The sequence below is a fragment of the Leptodactylus fuscus genome, chromosome 7 (assembly GCF_031893055.1).
Source record: "Leptodactylus fuscus isolate aLepFus1 chromosome 7, aLepFus1.hap2, whole genome shotgun sequence".
Taxonomy (NCBI): Eukaryota; Metazoa; Chordata; class Amphibia; order Anura; family Leptodactylidae; genus Leptodactylus; species Leptodactylus fuscus.
In genome coordinates, this window is record NC_134271.1 from 50,452,916 (window position 1) to 50,480,395 (window position 27,480).

The 27,480-nt window shown below is 41.8% G+C and overlaps 1 protein-coding gene across 1 annotated transcript in view; it reads left to right on the forward strand.

The window, feature by feature from the left end:
- LOC142213314 (polycystin-1-like protein 2) overlaps nt 1-27,480 on the forward strand; it is a 64,072-nt gene that overhangs the window by 16,892 nt on the left and 19,700 nt on the right. Inside the window, exons 16-34 of the mRNA XM_075281631.1 lie at nt 2,921-3,066; nt 4,455-4,643; nt 6,825-6,950; nt 7,850-8,008; nt 8,205-8,329; nt 9,833-9,959; nt 11,676-11,807; nt 12,241-12,466; nt 13,923-14,113; nt 17,717-17,947; nt 18,434-18,535; nt 18,737-18,915; nt 20,083-20,229; nt 21,132-21,331; nt 23,436-23,659; nt 24,531-24,741; nt 25,078-25,306; nt 25,622-25,850; nt 26,352-26,448. Of these exons, the coding sequence (XP_075137732.1) occupies nt 2,921-3,066; nt 4,455-4,643; nt 6,825-6,950; nt 7,850-8,008; nt 8,205-8,329; nt 9,833-9,959; nt 11,676-11,807; nt 12,241-12,466; nt 13,923-14,113; nt 17,717-17,947; nt 18,434-18,535; nt 18,737-18,915; nt 20,083-20,229; nt 21,132-21,331; nt 23,436-23,659; nt 24,531-24,741; nt 25,078-25,306; nt 25,622-25,850; nt 26,352-26,448 (3,270 nt within the window). The remainder of the gene's footprint in view (nt 1-2,920; nt 3,067-4,454; nt 4,644-6,824; nt 6,951-7,849; nt 8,009-8,204; nt 8,330-9,832; nt 9,960-11,675; nt 11,808-12,240; nt 12,467-13,922; nt 14,114-17,716; nt 17,948-18,433; nt 18,536-18,736; nt 18,916-20,082; nt 20,230-21,131; nt 21,332-23,435; nt 23,660-24,530; nt 24,742-25,077; nt 25,307-25,621; nt 25,851-26,351; nt 26,449-27,480) is intronic.

Here is a 27,480-nt window from a genome sequence, read left to right on the forward strand (position 1 = left end):
CACCCTCTATTGGGCTGCATGACTGAGGCTCTGTCTTCCTAATTACATCATGGAAGACAGACTTGCACATCCTCAGGGAGCGCCCTCTATTGGACTGCATGACTGAGGTACTGACTTCCTAATTACATCATGGAAGACAGATTTGCATATTCTTCCCATATTCCCTTGCACAGTGGGAATAGATACAGTATATATATATAGACACAATCAAAATTATATTATTATTAGTAAAAAGACATGTATCCAGGTCTGTCTCTGTTAGGTATTACATATGTGCAACATTGCTATTATGGGTTTGTTTATGCTGGTGTAGTCTTGTTGTTATCCTTCTAACACTGCAACTGTTACTCTTTATTACGGAGCCATTCCATTATGTCCAGATCTATGTATTATACATTTATATGATGCACTTTTTTCCTTTATTTGGATACATTTCTTTTTACTAATACTGGGCATCACTATTATATACCATTATATACCACGTTGCATTGTGTCTTGTAAGGTATATTACCATCCCGCAATACTTTGATTGTGTCTATACATATACTTTTTCTATTTATATACTAACATCTAGTGCCATCCTACACCATACCTTTTTGGGCTTGATAGTTCTTTTCTCAATCCGGTTATGTACAACTATATATGACGTCTGCATACACTTTCTCGTATATACTTACAGATACTTACCATATTCAGTCCTCCAGTCTGATGGTATGTTGTCCTCCCTTGTGTAACTTTTAACATAGTTGTTCAATAAAGATTTTTGCATTTTGATTATACTTTAGTACCCCAGCCATCTTTTTTTTGTTCTTTGGTTGTTTCGTATATGTGAGTTCTGGGGCTAACTATCTATTTTGGACCTATATTTTTGGGATCTTATACTCAGTAATCATGTAGTGATTCCCCCTTCACCATGTTTGTTTTACATATATGGACATACACTGTCTGCGGATACCTGACATTTATGCAAAGTGTGAAATAAACAGTTATGTTCCTCTCTCCCATCATGTAATTTTAGAACTTCAAGTTGCCTCACAAATGTTCCGAGAACAAATATTTCCCAGTATCCTGTCTTTATTTTGATAGACATTAAATTAAGACACTAACAATTTCCAAATTCCACCCATGACTGTGTGAACATGACCTGTGTTTCACCTTAATTTAGTAATTATGGCAAAGGTAAAGGATAACAGTAACATTCTCCCCACTTCTCTTTAATTTTATGTCTATACCTTTTCTATCTGTAGCACTAGCAAAGCCTTAGCATTAGTTCCCTCTGCAACAACAAGTTCCCTTAGGGTGGGACGTGTTGTCCCCTTGTACCTCCTATCACTCCTCGCCTTTCCCTTTCCATGAATTTCCACAATAGACATACTTTCTTATTTCTTTTGTTTCTTGACGTCTTGCAAGTAAAAGAGTATTTTGTGAGTAACTTAGGCAGGCAAGCAATGATAATCTTAACAAGCAATGCAATAAGTATAATGCCTACAATAATCTGGTCTAATAGCATTAGGAGCCCTGAGACCCAACCTCCAAGATTTATCCCTAAAGCTATGAATGGATTCCAGCCATTCTCCGCTATCCAGTTTTAATGGTCATACATATGCTTCCTTGAGCTGGAGGAGCTAAAACAGAAATAGGAAGGGCTCGATTCTTAGTTTCTACACTGAAATTATGCCTAGTGACAGGATTAAAGGGACCTTCATCACCTCTAATGTTTGGAACTGCAATCCGTGGAGTTACTGATGGTTATTTTCACAGCAGTGCAAACCAAGCAGTTACTAGCATTAGGTCATTTTAGCTAGAATCGCATGGCTTTTGATTAAAAAATTATCTTCCCAACTTCCCTATTCTGCTGTCCTGCTCCCCAGTTGCGGAATTAGGATGGTCATTGTCATCATTCTTAGGGCATGGAGATATAGTTTTCTGGCAATGGGACACATGGATCCCCACAGGTCTCCCTTGATTGATGTGGGTGTGGACAGCAGGACTTAGTAAGGACTGTTAAGTTGTGATTCCAGAGCTCTCCTGACGTGCATCTTGAGATAACCCAGTCTTCAGGCTTCAATTTGTGAGCTCCAATAATCTGGTTTGGATCTGGAAAGGAGGCTAAAACTTGAGAATGGACTTTTGGGATCCATTCACACAGAGGAAAATGGCGCTGAATTTGGTGGGAAATCCGCTTCAGATTCAGCGCTGAAAAAAAAGCCTCCCATTGACTTCAATGGGTTCCTTTTGCTGTGAATGGATCCTAAGGCTGAGTTCACACTGGATTTTTTGGGCCGGAATTTGAGGCGGAGGCAGCTGCGGTGCAGTTCACCTGCATTCAGTCGCACACTCCTCTCCGGTTTAGGCCCAAATGAATGGGTCAAGTTGGAAGGATAGAGTGTCTTCAAGAGGCAAATCTGCCTGAAGAATGAGCATGTAAAACGGCTCCCGGCAAAAAAAGAACTGACCGGCTCCCATTGATTTCAATGGGAGCTGTTTTTTGCTCAAGATTTTGAGTCCGATTTTGCCTCAAAATCCTGACCAAAAGACTATGTGTGAACTCAGCCTAAGGTTCCCAGATACTCAGTAAAATCAGTGATCATGTTGCAGAGACTGAGGAAAGTAACACCCAGTTTTGGTGGGTCCTCCAAATAATATCTTATATGGAGTGAAGGTCATTGGAAGTCAATGTCTGGAAACTGGAGATTTTTAATCAATGCTATTTACAAATCTACTTTTTTAAAAAAAATTTAGATGCATTGGAGCAATTTTGGTAACAGAAAAGGACATACCGGTACTTTAGGCAGAGCCAGCTCTTATGTGTGTCTGTCTATCTATCTATCTATCTATCTATCTATCTATCTATCTTGCACTATACACACAAGATTATCTTAGATCTCTGCTTACTTGTATAATCTGTTTTATGCTTTAGAATCTCAGCTCTACTGTGGTCCAAATCAAGAACTTTCCTCTGTGTATTTACCTCTTGGAGAAGAAGAATACGGCTTCCGGCTAAACATTAATGTTACTGTCACAAATAACTTTGGAGATTCAGTCAGTACCACTGTGGAAGTAAAGGTAAAATATTCACTCGTTTGCTTGAAATGCATTTACTATTCGCTACATGTATTTATTAGAATTTCTCATTTTTATTGTTTTTAGTTTTGAAAGGCATTCTATGATTTGCAGGGACACTTTTAATCCCTTCCAGCCAAAGACTTTTTTCAATTATAGATTTTTTTATTCCCCACCTTCCAAACACCATAACTTTTTCACTTTTCTATTCACAGAGGCATATGAGAGCCTAATGTCTGTGAGACAAATTGTACTTAATAATGGTAGCATTTAATATTTTGTACAATGTGTTGGAATCCTAGAAAAAAAAATTCAGAATGGGCTGGAATTAGAGGAAAACGGCTTTTGTGCTACTGTCTAAGGGTTGGTTCACACTAGCGCTTGTATTCTGTCCGCAAGGAGTCTGCATGGAGACCCCCCGTACGTAATGCAATCACAATTGCAAGCGATGTGCTTGCAAAGCACATGGAGCCCATAGACTATAATGAGCTCCGTGTGCTTGCTGCGCACTGCCCGCATGAATGAATTGTGCGGGCAGTGCGTGGCAAGCACACGAAGCCCATTATAGTCTATGGGCTCCGTGTGCTTAACTGCACAGTGCTTGCATTAGCGTTGGTATTCCGTTCGGGGGGGTCTCAATGCAGACTCCTTGCGGACGGAATATAAGCGTTAGTGCGAACCAACCCTTACAGGCTTCGTTTTTACAGCATTCACAATGCAACCAAAACGACATGTCACCTGTATTGTGTGGGTCTATAGAATTAATCATACCAATTTTATTATTTTCTTAACATTTCAATAAAAAAATCACAAAAAACTGTAGTTGTGTCATCTTGTGACACCCGTAACCTTTTTATATTTCTATATAGGGGACTACATAAGGCGCCTTGCGTGTAGGGCCAGATGTACTTTTTATTTATATAATTTTAGGGAATGTTTATTATATTGATTGATTTTTTTTTTATCCCCATACGGGAAAAATATTTTTATACATTTGTAGACTGGGCGTTTTCCGACTCAAGGATACCTAATGTGTATATGTTTTACTTACTGTTATTTTTAACTCCAGGGGTCTTGAACCCCTGGTGGTGTGATCACTAATACAATAATACAATGCTCTGCAATGCTATTGAATTCAATGTCTAGAGCAGCCTGTAAAAGAATGCATGCAATGACAAGCCTGAGAGCCTTCAATAGGCTCCCATTTGTCATGAAATGCAGAATTACATTAATCAAAATATGCATTTATTTTCTCTTTAAAAACAAATAGTGGTGGTAATAGTGGGGTACATCAAGCCTCATATGGAAAATATTAAATACTCATGCTTGGCTACCTTGTTATTGTGTATTATGTAACAAAAGCGCTTTATCAGATGCCCGTATTTTTCCAGGTCAGATATGATGAGACAAGCAGTGACAGCCTGGCATCGCTTCTATCGGAAAGGTCAATGAACATGTTAAAGGAGGGGAGCGACAGCAGCTCATTAATCCAGCTGTACAAGTCAGTGTCTTCTGTCCTCAACCAAGAGGCCTCAAATGACAACCATAATGTATCACTGCAGGCTGACAACAAAAAAGAGGTTTGTCTGCCTTTAAAGTGTTCTTCTTACATATTCAGTCCTATGAAAAAGTTTGGGCACCCCTATTAATCTTAATCATTTTTAATTCTAAATATTTTGGTGTTTGCAGCAGCCATTTCAGTTTGATATATCTAATAACTGATGGACACAGTAATAATTCAGGATTGAAATGAGGTTTATTGTACTAACAGAAAATGTGCAATATGCATTAAACCAAAATTTAACCGGTGCAAAAATTTTGGTACCCTTTTTTATCATTTTATTGATTTGAATACTCCTAACTACTTTTTACTGACTTACTGAAGCACAAAATTGGTTTTGTAACCTCACTGAGTTTTGAACTTCATAGCCAGGTATATCCAATCATGAGAAAAGGTATTTAAGGTGGCCAATTGCAAGTTGTTCTCCTATTTGAATCTCCTCTGAAGAGTGGCATCATGGGCTACTCAAAACAACTCTCAAATGATCTGAAAACAAAGATTGTCCAACATAGTTGTTCAGGGGAAGGATACAAAAAGTTGTCTCAGAGATTTAACTTGTCAGTTTCCACTGTGAGGAACATAGTAAGGAAATGGAAGACCACAGGGACAGTTCTTGTTAAGCCCAGAAGTGGCAGGCCAAGAAAAATATCAGAAAGGCAGAGAAGAAGAATGGTGAGAACAGTCAAGGACAATCCACAGACCACCTCCAAAGAGCTGCAGCATCATCTTGCTGCAGATGGTGTCACTGTGCATCAGTCAGCAATACAGCGCACTTTGCACAAGGAGAAGCTATATGGGAGAGTGATGAGAAAGAAGCCGTTTCTGCACGTATGCCACAAATAGAGTTGCCTGAGGTATGCAAAAGCACATTTGGACTAGCCAGCTTCATTTTGGAAGAAGGTCCTGTGAACTGATGAAACAAAGATTGAGTTGTTCGGTCATACAAAAAGGCATTATGCATGGCGTCCAAAAGAAACAGCATTCCAAGAAAAACACTTGCTACCCACTGTAAAATTTGGTGGAGGTTCCATCATGCTTTGGGGCTGTGTGACCAATGCCGGCACCAGGAATCTTGTTGAAGTTGAGGGGTCGCACGGTTTCCACTCAGTATCAGCAGATTCTTGAGAATAATGATCAAGAATCAGTGACGAAGTTGAAGTTACGCCGGGGATGGATATTTCAGCAAGATAATGATCCAAAACACCACTCCAAATCGACTCAGGCATTCATGCAGAGGAACAATTACAATGTTCTGGAATGGCCATCCCAGTCCCCAGACCTGAATATCATTGAACATCTGTGGGTTGATTTAAAGCGGGCTGTCCATGCTCGGCGACCATCAAACTTAACTGAACTTGAATTGTTTTGTAAAGAGGAATGATCCAAAATACCTTCATCCAAGATCCAGGAACTGATTAAAAGCTACAGGAAGCAACTAGAGGCAAAAGGAGGATCTACTAAATATTAATGTCACTTTTCTATTGAGGTGCCCATACTTTTGCACTGGTCAAATTTTGGTTTAATGCATATTGCACATTTTCTGTTAGTACAATAAACCTCATTTCAATCCTGAATTATTACTGTGTCCATCAGTTATTAGATATATCAAACTGAAATGGCTGTTGCAAACACCAAAATATTTAGAACTAAAAATGATTAAGATTAATAGGGGTGCCCAAACTTTTTCATAGGACTGTATTGTGTTAGATATTTTAGATAGGCATATCAATAAAGGACTCAACATTATATATGATATCATTGATAAAGCAGATATACCACTGGCAGATCAGAGTAACATAATAACATATGGTGGTAGTATGGGTGGCATTGCCACCTTAACAGAGCAAATGGTAACCCTAGCAGACCCATTTAATCTATAATGGGTTTGCAGTTACGTAGTCTATAATGGATACCTCTTTGCAGAAGGGAGCTTGGCTTTCTTTCCTCTTACAGCAAATTAACTTATCCCAAGTCCACTTTGGGATAAGTCAATTTTCTGCAGTCATCTTCATTTATTCCTAAAGCCCTGGTCACATTATGAAACTAGCCGTTCTGTACATGAGCAGGTATTTGTATACTTTTTTGAAATGTATAATGAAAATATTTTGTACATGTTTTATGAAACTTATACAGTACAGTTTATTGGAAGGGGAACATATGGCCATTATCCAATACTAAAGACTTTTTATTTCCATGACAGTTACGTGAAGTGATGATAACAGCGCTCTCTGCTGTTAATGTAACAACACTACACACTGCACTTGAGATGTCCGAGGTGCTGAAAGACATTACAATGAGAAGTGATGAGCTTTCTTCATCAGCTCAGGTGAGACATACTGTTATATATATATATACTATTCTATGTACATGGCAATGCATTTAAGCCATTGCATTAAAGGGAGTCTGTCAGAAGGAAAATTGGTAACAAACTAATGACAGTACCTCGTAGGGCGACTTCTACACTCTCCAAAGATGTCTTTTTTATTCTGCTTTGCAGATCCATTTTCATGAAAATCCTTGTTTTATTCTTATGCAAATTAGCTGAAAAGGGCTTTAGGGATGTTTCTTCTCCTGCAGGGGCTTCAATCTGTGATTTGGATTCTCGTGTGACCCCCAAATGCTTGAGTGACATCTCATACTTTGTCTGCACTCAAAGGGACTCTATCATTGGGAAAACTCATTTTTAACTAAGCACATACTTGCATAGCCTTTAGAAAGGCTTTTACACACCTACCTTTTGTATGTTAATCCCTCAGTAGTTTTTGAACGAGCCTGTTTTTATTTACATGCTAATTAGCCTCCAGCATCCACCCAGAAGTCTCAGAGAGCACTGTCTGTCTGCTGGGTGTGTGAGAGCAGGGAGGCTACTGCTGCTGATGTCTCATCAGCCTCCCTGTGCTCACCTCCCCCTCTGTGTACACACAGCAGACAGTGCTCCCCGAGACTTCCGCTGATCCTTGCTGGCTAATTAGTGTATGGATAAAAGCGGGCTCATTCAAAAACGACTGAGGGGGTTAACATACAAAAGATATGTGTGAAATAGCCTTTCTAAAGGCTATGCAAGTATATGTTCAGTTAAAAATAAGTTTTCCCAATGACAGAATCCCTTTAGGGCAGTTATCTAGAACCTCCATGAAAATGCCTCTTCCACTTTTAGCTTCTAGCATTCTGCTAGAATATCACAAGTACCAATAATGTAAAATCTTTTGTATACTTTTCTTAAAGGTGGAAGCCATCAGTGTGTTGAGAGATGTCAGCCAGTCCTTGCTGACCATAAGCAATGAACAAGATCCAACAAAGGAAACCACGGCACACTATCTTTTTAATGCTATGAGTAATGTCCTAGAGGCCAGTGCAAAAAATGGGACTGCTGGGAGTAGCATGGTATGTCTGTCATTACTATTGAGGCAAAGAAAAATGGAGTAGTTGCCCATAGCAAGCAAGGAGAACTCAGGTGTGATTGGTCACTATAGCCAACCCTTCCACTTTTCCCTTGCACTGTATGTAAATATTATACCATGTTATTTGCTTTTAATGCTCTATATCCCAAGAATGTTTACTATGTCCGCCATTTTTGTAGAATACAATGTCCCCGCATTTACTCAGTGCAGTAGAGAATCTGCAGAGTGCATTACTGATGGGAAAACTACCGGACAATGAACCCATGGTACTGATGGCTCCTGCTGCAACCATGTATATAAACAGGTATGTTCTTACAATGTATGGATTATTTCTACACCATAGCTAGGGGGTCATTACAAGAACAGGAGAACACTATTATATATAAAAGCCGTTTCACATACTTAAGAAATGTTGCATATTATATTAGTTGTCTTCTGTATTAAAAATAAAAACTGATATCTCAGGAACTGAGTCAGTGTGACAACACTAAACCCTGTATTTAACCCCTTGCTTTATGATGAAGCTGAAAAGCTGAAAATGCCACCATCTGTGATACTAGTCCATTCTATGGTAAAGTTTGGACTCCCTGGGTCAATAGGTCTAATATCCCAGTCTTACCACATTGTCTTCCACTGTGAGTGAATGGAGCACTCCTACCCCACGCACTTTGGGCAGGGTGTCTCTCCCCCCCCCCCCCCATTTCATCCTCAGCTTAGTACACTATAGCACTAAACAAGTTCCTCTTTTTCCTTGTATGCTTTCAGTTGCCCCCCTTTATGTTGGTTTTTATGTCTTGTTTTCCTCCCTCTAGGTTTTGTAGATGTGCACATCTTGATCTTGTCACTATTTCAGAAGTATACTTGCCATTTAACCCCTTATATGCCGAGGCCAATGCTGACCACAGCTTCTAAAAAATAATACCTTCTTATCCCAAAGTGTGTTCGAACATTGGTTCTTCATTTCAGATCTGGTGGGAATGTCCTGCAATACAAAACTTGGACCAGAATATTTCATCTCCTAAAACAAGTATCTGGTTGGGAATCTTCTGATTCAGTCTCAACCTCAAGAAATAAAACCTTTGTTTTTTTCATTCAAACCCAATACCCTTTCATATTCAAACAATAGTAGGGCATATATTGTACTCCTTGCAACACGAACTGCTATCGCTAAAAATGGGAAATCTCCCTCCCCATCAGCCATAGGAAAAATTAAAAGAATCATCTTCTTCAGTCACAACATGGAAGAATGATGGAATGCAGATTTATATATACAATGATAATTCATAACCCGGCTCCTTACACACTGTATACTATTATACTTCATATCATTATTATATAGAGAACCTTCAGATGGCAATACTTGAAGGGCATTTTTCCCATATTATCTAAGATATAGTTGTCAGTCTTTTTGATGTACCATCATAAGTCTCATGGATGTGAATATGATACAGTTAAGAGACATGAGACATGTGGTATGACACATACTGTATAATATCAATGGTACACTTTATAGCACATAGTCATTGAAATGACAAGTAATGAGCTCATTTAACCTAACTCCCTTGTGAGGCATTTGTTTCTCAAGTATTTATATATAACCTATTATTTTTCTACTACGAATTTTTGCTTGTATAGTCTGTTACCAACCTGACACAAAGTCAGTGGACTTAGGATCCCATAGACAACAACTCCCTTTAAACTAGAAATCCAAAATATGCCTCCAAAGAAACATATTAATAAAATACTAATTAGCAACACTTACAGGCCTGCATGCATTACTATGTTACTTGTGTTTGTACTCCAATAGGCTGCAGTCCGACCTAGTAGAGGGGGCATCAGTGAATATCCCAGATGTGAGCACGGCAGCATTTACTCTTCCATCACTTTCTTCTCTGAACCTTTCGATGGGCGATGAAGAGGCTCTGGATCTTCGGGCAAGTGTATCATGGCAAAACATACAAAACTTGTTTGCATAGTATAGAAAAAGGATATATCTGACATTTCAAGAGAGCTCATAATCAGGGCAGTTGTAACACATTGGTGGCCCTGTGGACAGATTTCATAATTGGGCCCCCCATCACTATCACCTAGAAATACCTGACCTGCACAAATTATAATAGTCTCTCAATGGCCCCCTCATAATATAACGCCCCTTAGTTGCTCCCACATAGTATAATGGCTTCCTAGTGGCCCCATGCAATATTACACTTATAATGTCCCCCTCTAGGTTGCCCCCCACAGATTCATTTCTCCTTTCAGGTTGCCCCCACAAATTCATTCCCCCCACCTCCCTGGCTGCCCCAATGTGTCATCATCCCAAGTTGCCCTCACCATGTCATGCCTCCTCGGGTTACCCGCACAGCTTCATGTCCCTCCACACTGATAGGTTTCCCCAACAGTATCATTTTCTCACCCCAGGTTGCCCCACAATCATTATGTCCCCCCACCACCACCAGGTTGACCCCATTGTGTCATGCCCAGAATTCCTTCTACCCCCCCCTTCCACATGATGTCCTCATCCGAGGTTGCCCCCACAATATCATGTCCTCACCTCAGGTTGCCTTCACAGTGTCATGCCCCCACACCCCCCAGGTTGCGCACATAGTGTCATGTTCCCCCACCCCTTTGCCTCCACAGTTTCATATCCCCTACAGTATATATCAAAGAAAAAAACCAAATTTTATTATTCACCTTTCCCCCGTTGCCTCGTTCACTCTTCTCTGGTCCTGGAGTCTTTAAGGAGTAACAGATGCGATGTAAGTGACGTCACTTTATTGTGCATGCCTCCTGCTTCCAGGACATCGGGAGCAAAGAAAGCGGCCATGTGGTGAAGCAGGCAACCGATAGCTCCATTCATCATCACTGGCTTCAACTCATCAGCGTCCAAAGGACACCAATGAGTTGGGGTAGCTCGGACCCACTGCCCTGGACAGCGAGACAGCAAATGTAGGACTGTCATGCTGTCCAAAAGGGGCCCCCTACCATAGGGCCTGGTGCAGGAGCATCGGTAACCCTGTGGTTAAAGTAGCCCTGTTCATGATGTATTGACAGCGAGAGCGTGAACATTTTTAATCAGACTTAATAAATTATAAAGTGGTTTGTCACCATCTAGTGGAATGTTAAGGTAAAGTAAGAATTGCCAATCTTTATGGAAAGTTAGAATATGTTATACTGGTACTTTGGTAAGGATGTTGTGCTGTAAGTCATGGACAGTGTCATTCCAAAGACTAGACTGCTTTATATTCATCAGTAAACCTTGCAAATACCAGAAATCTAATTCAGCCCTTAAAGAAACTCTTAATGTGTTTTTCCTAGTTTTAGAAATTAAGATCATTTAGCAAAACTGAATTTCCATGTCATATACTAGAGTAGACTACATGTCACAGACTGAGGTAGGAGGCAACCGTTAAGGTTGGGGTATGGCACAAAAAGAGCTTCAATTCATTCCCCTTCCTCTTCTTTGTGTGCGCTCTTTAAACCAATGGCATATTTCTTTATGTAACTCCATGATGTATCTAGTCACATGAGCTGGAGTTTTAGGAAGCATATAAGTATGTTGCAATAATTAAAGGTTCTGTATCAGAAGATCCTGTAACTTCGTAGTGTGTGTCATTATATACATCCATTATGACATGACCTCTCTATTCCAGATGGTGAGCTTTTCAGTGAATCCATTTTCTTCTAGTAACACACTTGACATTAGTGGAGCGGTGGGGGGGCTGAGCCTGACCAACATGAATGGATCTGTTATCCCTGTAAAGGATCTCACAGAATACATAGAGGTAAAAAAGTTTTCTATTCTGCGTTCATTATCTGAAGGTAACGCTGACACAGTTAGGATGACTTAGAATAGTTTATGCTACTTCTATACATCTCCACACAGACTGCGAATTTTGGGGTCTCACCTTATGTCTGCAAGTTTAGACAGTATAGCAAGTATATTCTGGTCATGGTACAATGGGTTCTGGGGTGCACCTCTAGGGAAAGCAGGGCTAGCCTGGCCCTGGTGGCTGTTGGGGCTCAAATTTGCCTCTACCACATATAAAGACATACATTATAAATATGGCCCTGTTATAGGTTTTGCACTTGGCCCCAAAAGCTTCAAGTTGCACCTCTACAGGGGTTTCAGCTTAACTTTCATGTTCTCTAAGACTTTTTTTTTTACTTTTAGTGCATTATTACATTTCACAAACATCTTAATTTCCTTTCCTACAGATAATGTTACCCAGGGATTCCATTGCTGATGGAGAGAAAAGCACTTTGTTCCTGGCTAATGTATCATCTCTCCTAGTAAACGTAACATCACCCCGCTATCCGCTTGTCATCCATTTAGAACCCAGTGAAGAGATACCTTTCATACTTTACATGGGATATGGATATCATCCCAATGAAACAAATTATGATCTATACACTTATCTGCCAAATAAACAATATCCTGGAGGTAAGATTTAATATCCTGTACATCCTGCCGACAGGAGACGGAAACCGTGCAGTCACTGTTCGCCCGTGAGCGCCTGTGAGTGTTTTGTGAAACTGTGAAACTGTTTTTTTTCAACTACACACAAAGTCCTTCAAGTCCGACTTTGTGTCCGGTTTAAAGAAAAGAAAAAAAAAAGAAAAAAAATACGGTTTCGCCGTGAAGACCACAAAATGCTCGCGAGCGAACACTTTGCAAACCCATTCAAATAAATGGGTTTCAAAAGTGACTGCTGGTTTCCGTCTCCTGTACAATTTCTTGGGCATAAGACAGAAACCTAAAAGTGGAGACTTTTGTGAACCCACCCTTAGGGCCCCTTCACACGGAGTTACGCTCCGTGTATTCTGTACATTTTACACGTGTAAAAATACATGTGTAAAATGTAGTTATCCATTGAGTTCAATGGCATGTGAAATGAAATCACGGCTGGGTTTCTGACAAGTGGCAGACCATAAAATGTTCCTGCATTCATGGTCGTATCCTTTGGCAAACTATCAAAACAAAAGATTATCACCACTAAAATAGTTAGAGACAATCTTTTAAACTCTGCAATTTTTTAACTCTTTATACAGCATACTATACTATGATCTTAGGATGGTATTTTTCTTTCTCCTTTAGTGCTATGCTAAGCTTGTCATTAGAGATGAGCGAGTACTATTCGAAATGGCCGTTTTGAATAGCACGCACCCATAGGAATGAATGGAAGTGGCCATTCATTCCTATGGATGCGTGCTATTCGAAACGGGAGTTTTGAATAGTACTCGCTCATCTCTACTTGTCATACTTGAGGATCTCTCCTTCTCAAAAAGATATTAGTTTAAAGGGTTTTCCGGGAGTTTGATGTTGACAACCTATCCTTAGGGTGGGTCATCAATATCCTATTGGCGGGGGTCCGGTCAGCTGTTTAAAAAAGTTGCAACTACTTCCATTTCACAGGCTATGATGTCACATTCATCTGTCACCTGGCGTGTTTGCAGCTCCGTCTTATTCAAGTGAATGGGATTGATCTGCAATACAAAGAACAACTTTTATGTAATGTGCTTTGTATTCAAGAGACCAATTGGTGGGGGTTTGGGGTATCTGACCCTCACTAATCTGATATTGATAGGTCAATATTAGTTGATGACCTACACTAAGTATATGTTATCAGTATGCTAGAAAAGTTCTAGAAAACTTCTTTAAGACATTAACTAGTAAGGAGACGAACACGCTTTCATCTCTTGAAAAATATGCCTCCGCTCCTTGATATTGAAATGTATTATAATCTGCACCAAAACCAGTATATAGTATCAAGTGTTCTTTAAAAATCTTGACCTTCATTGTACCATGACATATAACATACTGAACGTAATCTCATAACCTATTACTATATACTAATATTTAATGTACATTACTATTTACTATAACATTTCTCTCCAAGATAAAGTGTATTCCTGGGTAATAAACCCTGAGGAGCTATTTGGGGAAGGTAGCTACTACTTGACTTTAACAGCAGAGGTCTCGGAAGATGTTCTCAGTATAAATTCTATATCCGTATCGGTCACTTGTTTCACTTCTCAGTGTGTGTTCTGGGATGAGACAAATCAGGAATGGAATAATACCGGCTGTCATGTGAGTAGATATCATTTAGTCAAATAAACAAGTGTTGTATGCTGTATATGTACAGTGTAGACTTCAGAATTATACCAGAATTGAACCAGAAGGGAACAGAAGGTAACACAATCTAACTGCTGTAAACTGCTCACCTGTCTAACAGAAATGTTTCTCACTTTAATCACTGTTGTTCTCCCACTCCTTGTAAAAAACACTTTTCCACCCCAAACCAGCCTGGTCAGTAAAGAAATCCTCATCTCTCCCTCTCTCCTACCCCACCATATAACTTTCTCTGCACAGCTCCTCACAAACCTGTAGGCTTTCCGCCCCAGACACATACAACCCCCCCGCAGCCTCTCCTACCTACACCTGCTGTCACTCTCCCTACTCCTCCTTACTTCTGCTGACATATCTCCTAATCCTGGACCTCCCCAGCAAATCCCCACACCTGGCGCTAGCACACGGAACCTCCGAAATCTCAAACCAATCACACTCACTCCTACCCCTACCCCTGCCCTCCCTGGTGCACTATGGAATGCCCGCTCCGTATGTAATAAACTTGCCTACATCCATGACCTTTTTATTCTTAATAAACTTACATTTCTCTGTCTCACAGAAACATGGCTGACCCCCTCAGACACAGCCTCCCCCGCCGCCCTCTCCTATGGAGGTCTGCACTTCTCACATACCCCCCGCCCCAACAACAAACTTGGTGAAGGTGTAGGCGTCCTCCTGTCAGACAAGTGCTCATTTGCCCCTATCCAGGCGCTACCTGCCCTCACCTCCCCATCCTTTGAAGTGCACGCTGTTCGTATCTACTCACCCTCCAACCTCCAACTGGCCGTCATATATCGACCGCCGGGACCTACCGCTGCCTTTATCGACCACTTCACCACCTGGCTTACACACTTCCTATCCACAGACACCCCCACCATCATCATGGGTGACTTCAACATCCCCATTAACACAGACCACCCTTCCGCCTCCAGTCTCCTATCCCTCACCGCCTCCTTTGGTCTCTCCCAATGGTCCTCCCCTGCCACCCACATAAAAGGGGGCACACTAGACCTAATATTCACCCGCCTCTGCTCCATATGCAACCTCTCTAACTCTCCATCCACGCTCTCTGACCACAACCTGCTGACATTCTCTGCCCTCTCCTCTCCAATAGACACCCCAACCTCTAAACCAACACGCCCCCACAGGAACCTCAACCGCCTTGACACCTGCATCCGCTCAGACTCTCTCCTACCACTCGCTGACATCTCCTCACTCCAGGACACAGATGCCGCTGCTGCCTTCTATAATAACACCATTACCTCAGCCCTTGATTCTGTGGCCCCCTACACATACACCAGAGCCCAACCGATCAATAGACAACCCTGGCACACTGACCTGACTAAAAAACTGAGACGTGCTTCGTGGGTTGCAGAGCGCCTCTGGAAGAAAAGCCACTCCCAGGAGGATTTCCTCAGGTACAAAGAAGCAGCTCTCTCATTTAAGAACGCACTCACCTCTGCAAAGCAGGTCTACTTCACCACACTCATATCTGCACTCTCTCGCAACCCCAAACAGCTCTTCTCCACCTTCAACTCCCTTCTCCGTCCTCCCACCCCCCCTCCGACATCACTTATCTCAGCTGACGACTTTGCCGCTTACTTTAAAACTAAAATTGACACCATCAGAGACGGTCTCACCCTACTCCCCCGACAACCCCTCTACCCAACTACTTACTGCTCCTCATCCCTGACCTGTTTCCCCACTATCACTAATGAAAAACTCTCCTCCCTAATCTCCAAATCCCACCTCACCTCCTGCGTGCTCGACCCGATCCAGTCACACCTCATCCCCAAACTCGCTGAAGTCATTACTCCAGCCCTAACCCATCTTTTCAATCTATCCCTAACCAATGGATCCTTCCCCTCAGCCTTCAAACACGCCACTGTCACTCCTGTACTTAAGAAACCGTCCCTCGACCCCTCCTCTCCTACCAACTATCGTCCCATCTCTCTGCTCCCGTACGCCTCAAAACTTCTTGAGCAGCATGTCCACTCCGAACTCTCCTCCTATTTCTCATCCAACCTGCTCTTTGACAGACTACAGTCAGGCTTCAGACCCCGGCACTCCACTGAAACTGCCCTAACAAAAGTCACTAACGACCTGCTAACCGCCAAAGCCAAGCGCCATTACTCTGTCCTCCTCCTCCTCGACCTCTCCTCTGCCTTTGACACAGTTGACCACTCCCTCCTGTTAGAAATTCTCTCATCCCTTGGTATCTCAGACCTGGCCCATTCCTGGATCTCCTCATACCTCACCGACCGCACATTCAGCGTTTCCCACTCGCACGCCACCTCCTCACCATGCCCTCTCTCTGTAGGTGTCCCCCAGGGCTCCGTCCTAGGACCCCTCCTGTTCTCCATCTACACCCTTGGCCTGGGCCAACTCATAGAATCTCATGGCTTTCAGTACCACTGCTACGCCGATGACACCCAAATATACATCTCTGGACCAGACATTACCTCCCTGCTGGCCAGAGTTCCAGATTGTTTAGCAGCCGTAGCCTCCTTCCTCTCCTCCCGCTTTCTCAAACTCAACATGGAGAAAACAGAGTTTATCATCTTCAGCCCATCCTGTATGGCCCCTCCACCTGACCCATCTATCAAAGTTAATGGAACCACAATTACCCCTGTCCCACAGGCCCGATGCCTTGGGGTAACCCTGGACTCTGACCTATCCTTCAAGCCACATATTCAAGCCCTCAACACCTCCTGCCGCCTCCAGCTCAAGAACATCCACCGAATTCGCCCCTTCCTCACCCAGGAAACTACCAAGATGCTCGTCCAGGCCCTCATAATTTCCCGCCTAGACTACTGCAACACCCTTCTCCATGGACTCCCAGCAAACACCCTCGCCCCCCTCCAGTCCATCTTAAACTGCGCTGCTCGCTTAATCCACCTCACCCCCCGATCCTCATCGGCTGCTCCCCTCTGCCAGTCCCTCCACTGGCTACCTATAGCCCAGCGAATTGAGTTCAAGCTACTAACGCTAACATACAAAGCCATCCACAACCTGTCCCCTCCATATATCTCTGACCTAATCTCCCGCTACCTGCCCACACGTAACCTCAGATCCTCCAATGACCTCCTACTCCGCTCTGCTCTCATCCGCTCCTCACACAACCGTCTCCAAGATTTCTCCCGTGCATCCCCCATACTCTGGAACTCCTTACCAAGACACATAAGACTGACCCCCACAATCACCGGCTTCAAGAAGGCCCTGAAGACTCACCTATTCAGGAAGGCCTACAACCTCCAATAACACTATCACCGCACCGCCATCTGTACAGTCTCCCCCTCTCCTTCTGTCTCTACCCCCCTTCCCTCATAGATTGTAAGCCCTCGCGGGCAGGGCCCTCTACCCCACTGTGCCAGTCGGTCATTGTTAGCATTGTATCTACCTGTATATTCTGTGTATTGTATGTAACCCCCAAATGTAAAGCACCATGGAATTAATGGTGCTATATAAATAAATAATAATAATAATAATAATAATTAATAAATCAGACAAAACAATAACTATATTGTGATATCAAGCATTCACTCCGATATTATGTTATTCTAGGTGGGTCCAAAGACTACTCCCCATAGTATCCAGTGTCTTTGCTCCCATTTAACCTTCTTCGGAAGCTCATTTATCGTCATGCCAAATGCTGTGGATGTGAGCAGAACAATTGAGCTGTTTGCTACATTTGTAGACAACCCAGTGGTGGTGACCACAGTTGCATGTATTGCTCTTGTCTATGTGTTGGTGTTGATTTGGGCCAGGAGAAAAGATATGCAGGACAATGCCAAGGTTGGTAGTTGTAAGTACTATCAAGGAAGCTAAAATCTTGTATGACGCTAGGTTCACACTAGCGTTCGGGTCTCCGTTCTGTGGTTTCCGTCTTCTGCATGCAGAAGACGGAAACCTGTCAGATCAGTCCGGCCGTGAGCGGTGGTGAGCATTTAATGCTCTTCGCCGCGACACCGGTTTTTTGAAACGGACACAGAGTACTGCATGTTCGACTCTGTGTCAGATTTTAAAAAAACGGCTTCGCAGCGGAGAGCATAAAACGCTCACCGGCGCTCACGGCCAGACATCTTTCAAACCCATTCAAATGAATGGATATGAAGGAGTCCTGCAGGTTTCCGTCTCCTGCCTCTGTTTTGTGCAGGGAACGGAAACCTGCAGAACAGAGACCGGGCGCAGATGTGAACGAGCCCTTAGCTATAACATCTAAATTTGTAGATGCAAATAAATTCCAATAAACCAAAAATAAACCACATTGTTCTGAATTAGGTCAAGATCATATCACTTGAAGATAATGACCCATTTGCTCAGTATCGCTATCTTGTGACTGTTTTCACTGGCCATCGAAGAGGAGCTGCAACCACATCTAAGGTAAGTTAGGAGGGCAATAGATCCTTTTAACCTAATAGTCAAAAACTTTAGTTCCAAAACCACTTGGAGTAAATCATCAAAAATAGTTTCCAATGATCTTCCCAGTTATATTAATATAAGTTATGGTTCTCCTCCGCTTCTTATTTTCAGTATTGAAGAAACTCTGCATTCTTTTGAAGTAATTGAAGCTCTGTTCTATAGGTAACTTTAACACTCTATGGCTCTGATGGAGAGAGTGAACCTCACCACTTGTATGATCCAGATGGGACTGTCTTTGAGCGTGGAGGCTGTGATGTTTTCTTGTTGACAACTTTACTGCCTCTTGGAGAAGTACAGGGTATAAGACTTTGGCATGACAACTCTGGAGAGAAACCTTCATGGTAAGAATTAATTTTGAATGACGATGCTTATACACATCCGATATTCATGATGGGATGAGGTAATATGTATTCGGTGTCCTAAATCCCCATTGGTAGATGTTGAGGGAAAGAAGGTTCAGGCATGTTGTATTTTTACATATCCTATTCTTTTTATCTTATGAGGGATAAGCAGCTGACAGATGTCTGACAATTTTCTTATTTTCCATAGAAAATACAGACATGTTTGGCCAAGGCAATTGAGCATGCACAGCTCTGTTTACATCATGTTTAGAGCCACTGTCGGAATTATGCATAGAGCGATACTCCCAAGGATATGGCTCTGAAGACTGTGAGACAGTTCACTGTATAGGCAGACAGTGGGAAACCTCACCCATACACTCCCATTGAAACAAAAATGTATACTACTCAGTGTTCTTATTTTACTGTATACCTATGTATGGAATAAAAGGGGTTGTGCAAGCCCCAATGCCGGCCAAAAGAACACTCTTTTTGCCTCTTATCAGATAAATGAAACATTTTGGATACATTTGGCATACCCTTCATTATCTGAAAACTCAGCTTTCATGTGAAACCAGAACCATTGTTCTAGGTTGTATAATGCACAAGTCTAGGGCTTAACATCAACAGCCTTCCTTGGGTTTTTCCACCATGAAACATAACAAGTTTTTGTTCACATAAATAGTGATGTGCCGAACAAATGTAAACAATCTATCATTTTAATAATCCCGGATGCAATAGTTCATTTCAGCTTTCATTTCAATGCAGTGCTGCTTCCTGAATAAGGGCTAGTTCACATGGGGCCAAAGGCTTGGATTTTGACAGCGGAATCCATGTCATAATCCGCCCCTTTACAATGGTGGTCTATGGAGACCACTAGTGTTCTTTTTTCCGCTATCGGCAACTCCCAGTAGCGGAAAAAAAGAAGCGAGCTGCCCTTACTTCAGGCACATTCCACGGCTCACTGAGCCGCGGCTTACACCTGTCAGCCACAACCTCCGGCGTCGGCCCATTCATTTCAGCCGACTCCGGGGTGGGGGAAGCCGCGACTGCGACATCGTGGCAGGCAGGTTTTGACCATATTTTGACTTGGCTCCCCGAGTCAAAATATGGTCAAAATCCGCCCCCCCTTCCCGTGTGAACAAGCCCTAATGGTTCTTGTCATTACAGGTATGTGAACAGAGTGTTGGTGCATGATGTTGAAGTGGATCAGAGGTGGTACTTCCTTTGTAACTCCTGGCTTTCCATCGAAGTTGGAGATTGTGTGTTAGATAAGGAATTCAGTGTCGCTACAGAAGAGGATATGAAGCAGTTTAGGTAACATTGGACATCAGATACTTGTAAAAAGAACTAAAGATTTACTAGATCATAATATGTTTTAATTCCTCCTAGTATGTTTTAATTTTTCCACAGTTTTTAATAGGAATATAATAATAGGGCGTATTTATATAGTTTCAAAATATTCTGCAATACTTTATAGTTCACAGGGTTTATGTACATATAGCGTGCCAGTGTCAAGGTGTGATGTACCTGCACACAGTTGGCGGTGTAGTGTAATTGTGTCAGAAAAAAACATAAGATGAACTGCAGCTTTACTCATCCTAAAGGGAATTTATCACCCACTCAGCCATTGTAAACCACTACTACAGAACTGTCCAACCGTACCTTTGAAATGTTGATGAGCCCCTGGAATGCGCGTAATAATGATGTTCATGGAGCCCAGGAGACATTGTCTTCAATCCCCGAGCATAGCCGCATCACCACTAAACATGCCCATCAAGTCATCTTGTTCGCCCCCCCTGGTCAGTGGAAGATGTGCATCATCTAGCCTGATGTCAGTCCAGGATGTGTCCAAGCGCACTGCGCATGTGCTACCTTCAAGTTCCACCATACACTGGGAAGAGAAGATAAATGTTATAATCAAGGATTTAGCTTTAGCATACATGTTATAGCACACTTCTTAAGTACTTACATCAGAAATCTTTGTCCTTGTGCACAGGGCATGCTTGAAACTGCATATTGGGAATGAATCTAGATGTTTGCAGTGGTGCACTCCAGAGAACTTGTGCACCTCGAAAAATGTCTAGAAGACAGAAATGGAATGTTTATGATTAAACATATTAGAAATACTATTTCTATATACAATTGATAACTGTTAACCAACTGACATGATGTTAAAAATACATTTAATCCTCTTGAACTTTGTCACTCTCTTTTAGCAATATATTTTTCATGAAGACTTCCAAAGGATTCCGAGATGGACATATCTGGTACTCTGTATTCAGTCGCTCTCCCAGAAGCCCATTTACTCGAGTACAAAGAGTATCCTGCTGCTTCTCATTGCTGCTGTGCACCATGCTCACCAGTATTATGTTCTGGGGGGTGCCCACAGACCCTACTGAACAGAAAATGGACTTGGGTAATGAATGTCACTACAGCAGTCATGTTTTGGCTAAATGTGCATACATTGGCAAATTCTCTTGCTGCATAATGGGATATTTACTACTTTAGTCACGTCTGTTTTCTGCTCTTACCAACCTGTTCACTGCTCTTAAGAAAAGTAGGCAGAGTGAGGAGGAGATGAAGGCACGGCAGGACACCTCAGCCTGGTAGTTATACCTTAAATCTATGCCAGTCTCCAATTGGTGTAGTTTAATTCTGCCTTATGGGACCTCATATTGTGTGCCAGAAGTATTAAGAGGCTAAAACTTTCCAAACAATGCATCAGTGTTAATGAATTCACCCCAATGTCTGTTTTTAAGCTCCTATATTAGTATACTTTGGGGGAAATTTATTAAAACAGACACATCTTGAACTGGTCTTAAGGCTAGTTCACACGGGGCAAGAGGGGGCAGCCGCGGCATCCACCTCGCGACAGCACCCTCTGGACTAGGCCCATTCATTTGGACCTAATCCGGAGCGGAAAGCCACGACAGGATGTGCACACGCGGAATCCCCATGTCAACTAGCCCTTAGGTAGGGAGAAAAACCCAGCATTTAACAGTCACAGCAAAGTGGATGAGATTCTAGCAAATCCTATCCACAATTTGCAGGAAAATATGCAGAGCAGACACGCTGTGATTTCCAAAACCATTGTGGTTTTGGAAATCGCTGCATGTCAGTTATAACTACGGAAATGCCAGCACTTTCCCTATAGGTGTAATTGAAGCAGAAAATCCACAGAGGAAACCTCTGCATACTTTCTGTGCAAAGTGCTGTGGGAAGAACCACAACATATATTTCCGCTGCAGTTTTTCCCGCAGTTCTTTTTTTGCTTTGGTACGCAATGTGGGGCCTTAGCCTTAATATTATGTACACTTCTATACACACACCAATTTTCAAGAGGCTTCAAAACCATTCACGTCACACCATTCAGCTATGACTTACACCAGTAAATCAGAAAATTAATGAATTTTGCCATTCTCATTTGTGTGGCACTATTACTCATGTATTTTACAATTTGTGGCACTTTATGGACTGTGCTCTTCAGAATGTTACAAAGTATTTAAAATCTATGTTTTGCTAAAATTATAGCACAAAATAACTTTTATGCTGTTTCCTTCTGTGCCCATCTTCAAAGACAGAATAAATAATTGATGCAGGTCTACTAAAAATACTGCAATAAATAATGAATAACATGCCTATCTATTGCACCAATTTTAGATGCTAGATGTACCAGAAGTAGCCCAGTAGGTCAGGGAGCCCTATTAATGTAATAGTAGTTTACTGCTGTCTATTATTGTCTATTGCAGTTAAATGTCTAAGGCTAGGTTCACATCTGCATCAAAGTCTTGGCGGAGTCTTGGTGGAGATAAGAGTCCTGCACAGAGGACTTTTTTCTCTGCCAGTTTCCGATGGACATCCAGAAGATACCATTATAGTTAATGGGGTCTTTGGGTAACTGCTGTTTTAGCAGATGGACTCTTCTTCGTTTCGGCCCCCCGGCAAACAAGAACTATGGAGAGCCCAGCGTAAGTCTGAACCTAGTCTAAGCTGGATTGTGGACTCTTATAGAAACAGAACAGGGGTGCTCTATGTTGAGATACTACCATATGTTGAGAAACAAAGGGCCCATAGCTGTTCTTTTATAGGGGCCCTCAACTAAACTAAATCTAAACTAAATGATCCTGCAGTGTGTATGTGTTTCTTTCCTTTTTAGTTGCTCCTAGGATTTCTCTATCTGCCATGAGCTTGTATGTGTTTCTCTCTTGTTATATACTACTGTACCATCTATGAAACTGTATCACTGAAATTTCCCCATTGTGGGACTATTAAAGGATTATCTTATCTTATCTTATCTGTCTATATCCACCCCTGGCTAATAGTCAAGGCTTTCTAATCCTGGACAATCCCTTTAAAGGGAGTCTCCAGGATTTTCCTCTCTTTGTGGCTGACATGTGCACTGCCTGACACTGTCAATCATTGCAGGAAAGTAGTTTTTTGGTGCAGAGCAACACCGTTATTGCACGATTACCATCCATTCAGTATCATTCTGTATTCATGAATTATTATCTGTGTCCCAGGTAAGATTGAATTCACATGGCAGGAAGTGATGATTGGATTTGAGAGTTCCCTATTGATGTTCCCCATCAACCTCTTAATAGTTCAGATCTTCAGAAATGTCCGACCTAAACCAACAACAGAGTCATCAGAAAAAGCAGGAAAAGATTGTACATCTGACACAGAAAAGAAGACTTCATCACCAATTGTTTCAGGCTCAGCTCTTACTCCAGATGCCATCTTGAAGGTACAGTCATTTCTATATTGGCATCCATTACAAAACAGTGTTTGTTTGGCAGTGCAGTAAAATATTCTGTTTATTGGTAGATTATGATATACTAGAGTGCCCCAAGGTCTTCAGCATCAACTGTACAACTAATATTTTCCTATGATTTATTATTTTATTATTGGGTTACTAATTCAATAGTATAATAGGTTGACGTCTACAGATACAGTATAGCAGCTCCTTAATAGGTGAACACTCAGAGCTGTGGCTAGGCCTAACTTCGCTCAGGACAAACATTCAGTGCTCTGCGACCCCCTCCCCACTTCTTTTCTATTCACAGGTGTCTAGAATTTAACTCAGCTTGACAGTAAAGCCCTGTTCACATCATGTAGAGAGCAGGAATGACAGTGTCCTGGATTGCTCTCGCTACTGTCTGCACACTCTTTACACTTCTTCTATTATCTATATACCACTGGCTCTGAGCTGCTTAAGACAAATGTAAAAGCAAAAGAAGAGCTATAGGAGGAACATAGCTGAAAAGTAACTGAATAGAAGTTGTCTACATCTTGACCTCCACTGTGCTGCTGAACTCCAAGCTCAGGGCCCCTCCTGTCTACACACCATTTCCTGCAGCTTGTTGTATGCAATATAGTATTAACACTACGTTCATACTGGTGGCACCTGTCCATTCTTCTAGTCCATTAGTGGACCAGAACAACAGACAAGTGAACCACTAAACTGGCTAAATACAAAGACCGGTGGACCCCATTGACTATATTGGGACCCATCAGATGTATGTTATTTTGAAACTGAAACAGGCAGACCAAAAAGCCATGGGAATGTACATGGCAGATGGCGCAAAGACACTTGCATTTATCTTTTTGCATTATAGGACATCAGAAGAATTGCCAACTCTCTCTTCAAAGCCCAGAAGACCCTGTTACCGAGTATAGATGTTGGGAAGTCAGCGGATATCAATAAACTTTTATCAGTAGTAGAAGATATCATCCTGAGGCAGAACAGAATTGGTCAAGAGTTTTATGATAACAGTAAGAAGAAGGAACGATCATTGACCCTCAGCTTGGGCTCTGTAGATTTACAAGGTATGCTGTTGAGATTCTTCAGAGATCTCCTTAGCAAAGATGTCCAAATGACCATTGATAGTGCTAACACTTTTTATAGTGTTGTACAGATGTGTTCTCCTATGTACAGTTGCTATTATATATGGTGCTAATATCCCTCCCTTGACTGCTGTTGAAGTAAAAGTAGGTATGGTATGGTACTGTTTTTGTTGCTTCATTTCTGTTTTTTGTCCACAACATGAGGATGGGTAATTCCAAATTTTGCTAAGGAGGTTCTTTGACGCTCTTAGTCACCCTCTTGTGCTTTATGTAAGCTTGTAATATGATCTCAGATAGTGCACCTGTGCCCTTTTTTAGATGAAATGAGGAGCCCCACTCCAGAAAAGGGACATGGAGAGAGATATCCCAGAGGAGATCACAACCGTTACCTTTACCTGCAGTTGCAGCACATAGAGAGGAAGCTGGAGCTACTTGGTCCTCTTCAGTTTCAGAATCCTCAAAGTTACATCCAGGCTGTTTCACAGGTCCAGAACATGAAGGAAGTCTTGGAGAACCAATGCTATTCTTCTGGATCTACAAGTGAAATGTAAGGTCCAGATTCATGCACCCTTATCTATCGCTATGGTGCAAGCAATATTGGATGGATGGATGGATGATGCAATTTATAATTCCCAGACATATTAAATTATTTGAGACTGAAAAAATAGCATGACTGTCCAGTTAACACAAATTTTTCAGATTCTGACCTCATAGTGGTCATTGAAGGATTGTGCAATATAGGGTATCTGAATCTGAATTGTCTATATTACTTTTAGAACCAGAATGAAGGATATAATAGTCATGTAATTATCTGTTATAACCTTAGGTAACCAATTTCATCGTTTGTCTTAATGTTCTCCAGATGTTCTTCTATTGGGAGTCTTTCAGAGGAGAAGAAGAAAAATACAGCCAAAGGGTTGCCCTGGTGGTTTGTTTTCATTGGATGGTTCCTTGTACTAGCAACTAGTGGTGTATCTGGATTCTTCACTATGTTGTATGGCTTGCATTATGGCAAGGACAGTTCCATCAAATGGCTTATTTCAATGGCAATCTCATTTTTTGAGAGTCTATTTATCACACAACCTTTAAAGGTATGGCAGAAAAGTCCTGCTTAAAGGGGTTTTCCTATCTGACTGTTTCAGCAGTGTGCCCATTGTCTCTTCTTCTCACTTCCTGTATTCCCCCTTTGCTGAATGGGACACTTATGCAGATCAGATAATATGCACATGCTGGTAGAGAAGGGACTCAGTGTTATCTGTGTGTTTACATATAGCGATAACAGACAGGGCTTTATCAGCAAACTGCAATTAGCTGAACTGATTGTTATGCCAGCAGAGCAGTGAATGAGGTCACTTGTCTTATCTCACAGGTCTGTGGTTATGGTAATGCTGTGTAAACAATTGGAGGAATAAGTTCACATAGCAGCATTTCTAAAGCAATATATTTATGAAAAGTCTTCCCTTTACATAAGCTACCAGTATACATAGGATCCTTGAGATGGAAATACCCCTTTAAATAGTTAGTACAAACTGGAAGGAGATAGTAGGCACATACTTTGCTGTGATTATCTTTTATCTCCCTATATGTTACAGGTACTAGGTTTTGCAGCATTTTTTGCTCTCGTTTTAAAGAGAGTGGAGCCAGAAGATGAGGAAGAAACTACCATCAATGACAAACTATCCACAGCAGGTACCAAGAAATACCCAAGGGAGGGACATACCTTGTGCTAGTTTATTATGTTTTTAGACACTATTTGTGCCTCAGTAGACAATTTAGAAAAATCTCTTTAAGGCTAAATCCCCACGGGATGTCCCGCTGCAAAAAAAAGCGCTGTGGGAAAAACCGCGGCAGCATCGTTCCGTGGTTCTTTCTGCAGCGCTTTAGACAGAAAGTTTGCCCTTACTGTAAAACTCTATGATTTTTCCGGCAGTTTTAATAAAAAAAAAAAAAAAAGTATGCAAATGATAGGCAATTTTGATGTGTGAAAGACAATCTTCATATCTCTGCCAGTTTTTATATTTCCTAGGACAGCATAAGTTCTAATAAATCTGACCCACACCTCGCCATGAAAGGGATGTGGGCATCGCAAAACAGGTAAAAAAAGTAAAAAACCCAATCTGCAAAAAAAAAAACTTTTTTATTCCTTGTATGCCAGGTATCATAATGTACCCATTAAGCAGGTTAATTTTTATAATGTTTTTGTGTACAAATTGATGCATTTAAAGAGGACCTTTCATCTCCTCTTGCACCCACGGGTCTATATACTGCTGGAAAGCTGAGTGCGCGCTGAATTCAGTGCACTGTCAGCTTTGATGGTTGACGCTCGGGTGCCGAAGATATCAGTGCCATTAATTTCGGCACCAATATCCCTTCACCATCAGAAGGGTGGGCCTTAATGCTCAGTGTCATCACTGGGTGATAAGGAACGCCCGTTCTGTCAGTACAATGCTATGGAAGAGCACTGTTGGGGGTGCATTCCTTACTGTGATGATGCTGAGAATTAGGGTCCACCCTTCTGGCAGTGGGGAGATATCTGCGCCTAAATGAACAGCACCGATATCTCTTGCACTGGGGTGCACATTGTTAAAGCTGACAGTGCTGAATTCAGGGCACACTCAGCTTTCCGGCGGTATACAATAGCGTGGGTGCCAGAGGATGTGAAAGATCCTCTTTAACAGAAATAAAAAATATGTTAAAAGAAGTCTACCATCTACAAGAATA